We start from the raw sequence: 9,975 nt of genomic DNA, 5'->3' as shown, positions 1-9,975 counted from the left end.
TTATACTAATTTATGCAATGCTTTTGATACAAAATAAATAAATAAATTTAGATAAACATTTGCTAATCTTTACCATAATAGTATAAAGGCAGATTTATCCTATTCTAGCCCTATTCTAAAGAGGAGTAGGAATTACAAAAGGAGGCTTTGTAAGAGTTCAAAAGTTGTTGTGGGCTGAAGTAGAGTTGCTGTTGTGAAGGGCACAAGTTCAAAGGTTCCCACTTTTGACTAAGCCTGTTAAAGAAATGTTTAGTCAGAGAAATAAGGAAGTAACTATCAAGTGTTGACGGAGGATAAAGCAAAACAGATTGCATTATGGGTACTAAATGGGGTGCAACTTTATTTACAATGTAAAGTGCATCACACAAAAGTTGTTGAAACACACGGCAAGCAGTGACAAAAATGACAATACATTAATTGAATGTAAAAGTTGATTTTAAAAGAAGTTATTTTTCTTCCTTTGAGGATTTTAATACTACAAACAGCCATCTAATTTTACCACCCAGCCTGTTACCACTGGGTATCCAACACTGTGCCAGCAGTGATCTCTCTTGAAGGCTTTTTCTGAGGCAGTTTTTGAACCCTGACTGTACACCATGTAAATTGGAACATGTTTAAACTTTTAGTATAGCAGGTTTTAAAAAAATCCCCTTGGATGCTTGATCACAGTGGAAATATGGGAATTTGAGAAACTATTATGAGAAACATATTTGTGATCATTTAGAAAATTAACACTTGGCAATGTTTTTTTATTGATCGATCTTCTAGCCTATATGAATTAGGTGGCACACAGCAGTGCATTATGTTATGGAACTATTTCTTACTGCTCTAAGCAACAGGAAAAACAAATCTGAAAGAAATTTTGATGCAAGCTTGTGTGAGAGTATAACATGTGGATTATTTACTAAATATTGTAAAAGTAATGGGACAATTTATTAATTTTGTTTTGGTGAATGACAACTATGTCCTCTCATTTTAATTTTAAAAAATAGCAGCCCCTGATGTCTGCAATATTTTGATAATTTTGTGCACATTGGGCACACTGATTAACCAGAAAACAAATATGCCATTATCTTAGATACCCATGTCGGCAAATCTGGATTTTGGAATTCCAGATAAGGAATGCTCAAACTTTATATTATTCTTACTATTTCTCAGAGCATGTAGAGATTTGAAAATGGGACACTATGTAACTCTGCACAATTAAAAAAAAAAGAGAGAAATGTACAGGCAGATTCATGATCTGAAATTTTTAAATATGTAACCTACACAATTGCACTACAGCTTCTACAAACTGCCCATAAACTCATAATGTATGAAGCCACGATTTCCATCCAGTATTGCCAAAACTAAGAAAAAACAGGTGTAGTTGCAAAAGCCTGCTACCCAGGGGCAAAGATATTTATGTTTGTGTATCTCTATTTACATTGTGTTATTATGTTGCTATGAGTCTTAATAGCAAATGCTAATGATGGGAGGAAGTTTGCTGTATAAAAGCTAATGTTGCAGAAAATGTAACCTGAAACTAGGAAGTGTGCAGGAAGACACTTTCTCAGTTGCATCATCATATGGGTCACAGTAGAAGCCAAGAAAGTCATGTTGTGTCTACCTACGCATTCATGGAGTAACCCACAATCCTGTCTGAACCACAAAATAAAACAATCAGGGAGGGTAAAAAAAAAACACTGGGGTGGTCTAGCTTCTTTAACATAATTCAGGAAGGAAAGGGTCTCAGTTACAGAGAAAATATCTGGTGTGGAAACATAATTGTAACAAATAAAATGTTGAAACATAAAGTATGTTCCCCAGGAACTTTTTTTTTCTTCTGGCTACAAGTACCAAACAGCATTTTTTCCATTTTGTTTGGTCCTGGTAAATTTGCAATGGCTAAATAATCCTAGTTATGCTCTCTGATAATGTCTGTTATGACATTTAATCACAACTCAGTTGTCTTATTCGGGATCACTTAATCGGAAATGGGACATAATGATGTAACTTTTTTTCAGAAATAAATATGCTGTGGCACTTAAGAGAATTGTAACTTTTTAAAATCTAAGACAACTGACTATTAGTGACCAGCTTTGAACAGAAATATGATCATGTTTCTTTTACTAGGATCATGGGTAAGAAATGTACTGTATAAATAAAGTATCAATAATAGTTAAACGAAGCTCCCAATTTCCACTTGATTAACTTATTTCATCTTGAACTACTTGTAAATAACAGCCAAACACCAAATTAACACATGTGTGTGTTAAATATGTGACCAATAGATCTACAGTAAAAAAAAAGGAATTCAATGTATGTCAGCCCCATAAAAAAAAGGACAGAATTAAAACAAAACAGAACATGAAGGGTACTTGGGAGACCCCTAAGACCTCACATTTGTATTATTCAAAGTGAGCTGCTCTGTATACGAGGGTCCCAGGTTGTCAAATCATTATATCCCATGCATATGTGCATCCTACGGCATGCTTAAAGAAAAGGCTATAGGCCCACTATTGATTGCAATTAGTCCAAGTTCTGAAATAATTCAATGGGACTCTGGACTTCATCTTTCAAACACTGACCTTTCAAGCTATGTGAAAAACCATGAAAATTGAGGAGAGCTGGAGGTGGTTTGTAATGACATGGGTGTTTGTGGACCTGTTGTTGGTTTTTCAAGAAACCATAAATGTCACGAAGTGTCTGCAAACCTTTCACCATACCTAAAACAGATTTCCAGACCAATTTATTTAAATTTTTCATCATACTCCTATAACTAAATATTTCATCCTCTACAACTCATGATATGTAACAAATTTTCAAAAGGTGATAAGAACAAAACCAAATTTAACAGGGTCATCACTTATGTGTCTATTTACATATAAAATCTGGGTGGGAGCTTTTCATCTCTCCACTGATTCACTCAAATTCAAAGAGAACTGGGAAAAGAGGCTCAAGTCATTGACTGTAAAAAGATAATGCCTGGGTAACACCTCATTCTCTTTTTACATACTTGCAATATGAATGCGGATGAAAATAATAATAAAAGAAATACACATTTGCTACCCTCAAGTCAAGTTTGGTCCTAAAATTTCTTATCTGAATGGCGATAAAGCCAACAAATGATCAGGGATTTGCAACAATAGCAACAGAAGACTGCAAATTCTTTCTGTGGGCCTTAGATGTACCTTTGTGTATTGACAGCAGCATAAATGCTATAATTCTACATGTGAAAAAGTGGCTCCTCTCGAAATAAAAATATAAGAAAATATCATACAAAATAATTAAAAACATTTTAAAAACCTCAGATAGTTTAACAAACCCTCCCCCGATTTGACCTTACAGGGCCTGAAGTACCAAGGCCTGCTGGATCAGAATAAGAATGTTCATAGTAGTTGCTCTGAAGTTAAAAGTGGTGGAATCCAGTTTTCCTTTTCCTAGATTAGCACACAGAAACACAAAGAAGAGTGAAGGCCATTAAATATATATTAGGGTACACTGTATTGTGAAAACTGATACCTTGATTCAGCCAAAGCCACACAGTCTCAGACACAGGTTTATGTACATTCACACATCTTTCACACAAATACTGTATATACTCGAGTATAAACCTCTGCTTATACTCAAGTCAAAGTAATTTATTATTTTACTAGGTTATTATTATTTTATTACATATATTATTTTACTCTGTTATTATTATTACATTTACATTACTTTATTATTTTTATTACACTTATTATTTCACTCTATTTATTATTATTGCATTTATTATTTTTCTCTATTATTGTAATTATAACATTTGTTATTTCACATTATTTATTATTATTATATTTATTATTTTACTCTATTATTACTGTTATTATTACATTTTTTTACTCTATTATTTTTATTACATTTATTATTTTACTCTATTATTATTGGAAGGGTAGATAAGCACATTTACATTGAAGAAGGTTAGAATAAAGGCTTCCAATCCAATAAGCCTTTATTGGCATTTAGAATAAAGGTTTAATCAGAGTTGGACACTTACCTTATCTTAAATTACTGTTTTATGTAAATATTTAGAAATATTTAAGGTATTGATGCCTCAATTAATGTAATTTTATTGGTATTTATTTTTATTTTGAAATTTACCAGTAGTTGCTGCATTTCCCACCCTCGGCTTATACTCGAGTCAATATGTTTTCCCAGTTTTTTGTGGTAAAATTAGGTGCCTCGGCTTATATTCGAGTCGACATATACTCGAGTATATATGGGAAGTGCACACTCTTTTAGGTATTAAGAAGGGAAATCCATTCAGCATGCATATCCCATATTATGTTATTTTCAATTAGGTGTGTAGAGAATAATAATAGGTTTTCCTGCCCTCAATGTGAAATACTGTTCTGACACAGTGTGTAGCCCCTTTAGAGAAAATGACAAACTGCTGCAGGAGATTTTCATTTTGGGAGCTTTTTACAACCAACCAATAAGTGGCAGTTACATCCAGATTTCTTTGCTGTCCAAAGCAGAGATGCCATTGCTGATAATTTGAATACAGTTGCAGTTTGGCACACTTTTAGTGTCCTTGCTCAATGCTATGGAATCCTAGGATTTGTAGTTTGGTGAGGCACTAGCATTCTTTGGCAGAGAAGGCTAAACACCTTGTAAAGCTACAATTCCCACAGTTCCCTAGCATCAGTTATGGCAGTTATAATGGCGCCAAACTGCATTAATTCTACAGTGAAGATGTACCATGGGTCTCAGCATAGTGAGCCACACAGACCACTGCAAACACAAAAACCAGACTAAGGCAATCATATATTAATATATTATCTCCCTCAGAGAGTTAGGGTGGGTTATAAATAAAGTTTTTGTTGTTGTCGTTGTTGTTGTTGTTATTATTATTATTATTATTATTATTATTAATGCCAAATAGGTTAAGATGGAAATGTCCTGAATTAGGCTGCTTTGTCTCTCTACTTGATGGTGCCCCCAAAGACTCTCTATAAAACTAGCATTCTGGGACATTCTGGGACACTCAAGCTGGGAAGCTGAATAAGAGTCTCAAAAGGCAAGCAGGGAGTATCTTTGAACAGAGATTTTAAAAGAAAACAGATACTACCAGACACTTAAAACAGATTTAGCTGTTTCACAGTCTTTCTTGCAAGGTCACAGTGGTGCCTAGGCATGACCACTATTTTTTTATTCACAATTTAGATCAAATTATTTCCTCTTAGATCTTAAAACCCTGATATGAGAAACCTCTTCACTTACCTCGAACAGTCGTGTCCAGTCCATGGTGAAGTGCAATGGCACCGATTGGGTCGAACACATTTCCCACCATTCAAGCATGGTGACTGACAGACAGCTGTATCAGAAAAGCATGTTACTGATTGTTTTTAGGTTATGGCATGTTCTCCACAATTATTAGAATTGTTTCCACTTAATATGGTGCGAGTGAAATAACAATTGGATTTTACTACATGATCATGATGATGCAACAGAGGGCTCATTTTTTTTTTTAAATTATGGAAACCAGGGAATTGGCCTGGTGTAGGGATTTGAGTGTCAAGACTTATTATTGCAGTGCCCTCCTTCCAAAGGAAACCAAATGTGGTCCCCCACCCCTGCCATAGCTTCACAGCAATTATGCTCACACAAGAAATGCTTTCAGCTTTACAAAATGCTGCTACATGCTTAAAGAGTCTCACCTTGGTGGCAGCGTGATCCAGTCCACCCAACTGGGCAATCACACTGATAAGGAGCCACACAGCGACCTCCATTAAGGCAATGTAGGATGCAGATTGCTAAAAAGGCAAGGAACAAATAAAAGGGCTACTGATTGAAAGCATTAACATCATTTACTATGAGAAGGACTGCTGAAACAATAACAATACTATAATGGTAAAGCAAACTTAAAGCTTTGCTGTGCTTTTTGTGGGCTGCTATATACAGACACACACTCACAGAATGACTGTGTAAAGTGAGCTAGAGTGGAAAGATAAATATAAAAACATCCTCGCGATCTAAAAGTGCTTTTCTGAAATATGCCACAGTAAAGTGAATAAACAAAATGAATTTGTTCACAGATGGCAAGCATGTGATGTATGATTCACATGCACAGATTTACTAGCTTGTGACAAATGTGTTTCTTAGTAAATTCCTGCTCACTTTCAGCCACAGTATCCAATAGTAGTACAGATCTATGAATGCTTTCGGCATAGCTAGGACTCAGCAAGGATCAATTTCTGGCACGTCACTACAAATGCCAGGAAGGCAATCAATCAAACACAATCTCACTCGCACACAAGTTTTTGGGGGGAAACAAGTAAAGGTTAAACAAGATTTTTTAAAAAAGGTTAAACAATATTTTTTTAAATAGTAGGCACAGGGATTGACTTATATAAGCAAGCTGTTAACATTTAATCTATCGATAAGGAAGTTTTGATGTGGTACAAGTAAGCTTTGTGTGTAATTAGCCACAATTATAGATTTACTTGAAAAGTACCATATACACTGATGGCACTGTATAAACAAACAACAACAACAATAATAATAACACTTTATTTATACCCCGCTACCATCTCCCCAAGGTACTCGGTGTGGCTTACATGAGGCCGAGCCCAAAATGCAACAATACAAGCAATAACAATACAAACAATTTAAAACAATAAAACAATAACACAAACATTATCAATAGGACAACACACTTTAAAATCTATGGGTGGCCAAATGTAATTAAAATTAAAAGATTAAAAAAAAGTTGGTGTCATGAAATATTAATTGGTGGCATCCTTATCATTAGGCCCCTTACAAAATGATGGCATTAGGTAAGGCAGCTCAAAGCCTCTCTCCTAGCATGCTACTACCTACCTCCACTTTTCTCCCTAACTAAGGAAGAACCTTGATGGATTTAGACAGCTGTCTGCTCCTTTGAGTATAAAAAAGAGTCAGTATGTGAATTAGAGTGGCAGATTATAATGACTAGGAGCATAAAAACTATCCCCAAGTGTTGAGGTTGATTTTTTGGATTACTGTCAGAATATGGTAAAGAAATGAACAGTGACATATCAAATGCAGAGCCCGACTCCGCAAGGAGATTTGCATCTGCCTCACCTCTGACTGAACTTTGTAAGCAGAAAGGAAATCAATCCTAGAATGGTGCTTCAGAGGCTCGGCAATTCCTGGGATCACCATTACCTGTGTTGCTATCAGTCTGTGGGATGTATACCTCTCGGGTGGTCCAAATTCATGTGAAATCCACATTTAAAATGCCGGATTCACACAAATTTGGAGGCCAAAATCTCACCTTTTTGGTGAGGGGGTGGTCAGATGCCCACTTGTGTCTACCCAGAGTTGGCAAGGGTGGGCATGACCACCCATCCCCTGCCCTCCCTCGGTCCTCTTTAGGCTGTAAAAAGGAGAGAACTGTCAAGTCAAGTCAACTTTATTTATATCCCGTCCCATCTCCCCATAGGGACTCAGAGTGCCTTATGGGTCCCTACGGAGGCTAAAGGTGTTTTGTATCTAAATAATGCAATAGAGTTCTGGAGAACTGAGAGGGGATCCTCCCCCCCCCCCCCCCCGAACTCCATCACATCATTTAGACACAAATCGAAGCCCACAGAAATCCCCAGCCTCAGTAAAGACCTGTTTCTTTCCTTTTTACACACAAAATGAGGTCTAGGGAGGGGGGGATGACCCTGCCATCTCACCTCCATGGGCTACCTGGGCCTGTGGAGGTGGAATAGCTGTGGAGACTGCCTCTAGGATCACAGATGGCAATCCCAAGAGGCTGTCTTCACAAGACCTACACCTGGGAAAATGTTGACCTTCCTGGAAAGTGTTTTTTACCCCTAATTTTTTTTATCTGCACTATCCTGAAACACTGTTTGGATGCCTCAGAATAATACACCTTTACACTGCATTATAATTGGGGGCTCACAATAATAATAATAATAATAATAACAACAACAACAACAACTTTATTTGTATTCCGCCCTATCTCCCTGAGGGGATTCCAGCATAACAACAGCAAACATTTAATGCCTACATAAAACACATGATACTAACATAAAATCCCAGAAAACCCCCACATATAAAAGTAACCTTAAAGCCCAACATTAAATTAAGACCTAACATCAGTAAATTAAACCTGACATCAATAAATTAAACTACATGTAATCAGACAAAATTCTATAATAACATAAATCTAAACAAAACAGTTTCCACTCTCAGTGGCTTTTAGAAAAACGAGGAAGAAACATCTCTTCAACTTGGTCTTTTAAATTAAATATTGTGGTTTAATTCACTTCAATGAGTTGCATGATCTGTTCTGAGTATGTTGACTAACATTTTAAATAAATTATAACATAAAGGATAGAAAAAACAATGTTTCACTGCACTCACTCTGCCATTTGAGGATTAGCATGGCTCCCTTGGATCATAAACTATCCCTGTTGTAATCCAAATACTCTCAGGTTTCATCACCAAAATGCTATCACTGACAAATCTCTGGTACCTGTCCTTTAAAGCATTGTTTCTTAAACCACTGGTCATGGCCTCAAATGGATTCCCCTTAGCTCAATGTTGGGGTCCCCAAATACTGGCAACAGAAGTTTTCTGAATGTCATCTAGTTCATAGTGGACGCTACAGAAGATGCTTCAGCTGTACTTCATAAACAGGAAAATCAGCTTGTTTAACAACCCTTGGATATGTGATTTATCATCAGTAGATGTTTGATTTTTATACTTATTTCATATACTTATATACCTTGGATCACATAAAAATTTATCAGGCCAAAAGGGGTCCCAAGTAGAAAAGGTCAAGTAGTTCTGCTTTACAGTACTGCTTCTTAAACTGGGTCCCTCAGTGTTGGGGTCATAAAAATTTAGTAACAATAAATGTTTTCTGAACACCAATTAGTGTCTGTTTTAGAGATTCATAAGAATCTGTTAGCAACAATATGCAGTATTTATAGTGCAGTCTGTAAAAAAAATTCAGCTGTACTTCACAAAAAGGAAAACTAGCCTGTTTAGCAAGTCTTTTCAAATGCTAATTTATTATCAATAAAAGTTTGAATTTTTTATACCTATTTGATATACCTGTACACTTGGAGTCATATAAACACTTTGTGGGCAGAAAGAGATTGTGAGTGAAAAAAGTTCAAGAAGCCCTAATTTAAATAAGTTCAAAAGCAATTTCCAAACAACTTGATTCTTAGCACCCTTACCTGGAAGCAACTTCAGATGAAATCAATAGGAATTATGTTCATATTAACGTGTTCAAATCTAGATCTTTAAACACTTTGTGTTTTATTAATCCAGAAACTGGCAACTTTGGTGGGATCAGGGAACCAATATTTTGCCCTGAGACAAATGGGTTACTAAAAATGTTCCTTAAGGGAAAAATAGCCAGAAAGTCTATTTCTAGTTTTGGAAACAGTTAATTTTTTCAATAGTAAAACACTGCAAAGGTATGCTGTAACTTTTCAAAAAGGTAAACTGCCACTGCTGGAGGGCTCCTTGGGAGACAAATAATGCATTTGCTGGCAAGAAAAGGGCACTCTACTTAAGGCAGATTATGGCTACTTCAGTAGCCCTGATGTACTTTGCTAATCCCCCACCTTGCTCAATATACATCATGAGTAAAACAAGGACTTACTTTCTTAGAGAGAAAAAAATGTGACACATTGCATTTTCAGAACAACATGAGCAAATGAGCCTTTAAAAATACATCTGACAGTGTGTCATCTCTACTTACCTGTGCATATAACTGCTCCCCTTTCAACTGCCTGCCTATGTTTCTTTCTCTGAAGTGCAAATTTATACTTGCATTTCTAGAAACCCTTTCATTTTGTGTACAGTTAGTAAAATTCTAACAAATGGGGATATGGTGTACCAGATGCTCCTTATGTTTATTTTGTTGCTCTGCATATCTTTGTTGTTCTAAAGGAGGAGTTCTGAATGCATTTTGTTCTAGTATTTGCTACTACTGCAGTACCTCTT

General features: G+C 36.0%; 1 protein-coding gene across 2 annotated transcripts in view; it reads right to left on the bottom strand.

Annotated features, from left to right (window-relative positions):
- Nucleotides 1-313: 313 nt before the first annotated feature.
- SVEP1 (sushi, von Willebrand factor type A, EGF and pentraxin domain containing 1) overlaps nt 314-9,975 on the bottom strand; it is a 127,122-nt gene continuing 117,460 nt past the window's right edge. For both annotated transcript variants that reach the window (XM_067464352.1, XM_060762511.2), the window contains exons 48-50: nt 5,679-5,774; nt 5,242-5,335; nt 314-3,422 (exon numbers count right to left, since the gene is read on the bottom strand). In XM_067464352.1, the coding sequence (XP_067320453.1) occupies nt 3,392-3,422; nt 5,242-5,335; nt 5,679-5,774 (221 nt within the window). In that variant the 3' untranslated portion in view covers nt 314-3,391. The remainder of the gene's footprint in view (nt 3,423-5,241; nt 5,336-5,678; nt 5,775-9,975) is intronic.

Source organism: Anolis sagrei, chromosome 2, assembly GCF_037176765.1.
Source record: "Anolis sagrei isolate rAnoSag1 chromosome 2, rAnoSag1.mat, whole genome shotgun sequence".
Lineage (NCBI taxonomy): Eukaryota > Metazoa > Chordata > Lepidosauria > Squamata > Dactyloidae > Anolis > Anolis sagrei.
This window is presented reverse-complemented; position numbering and strand designations above follow the sequence as displayed.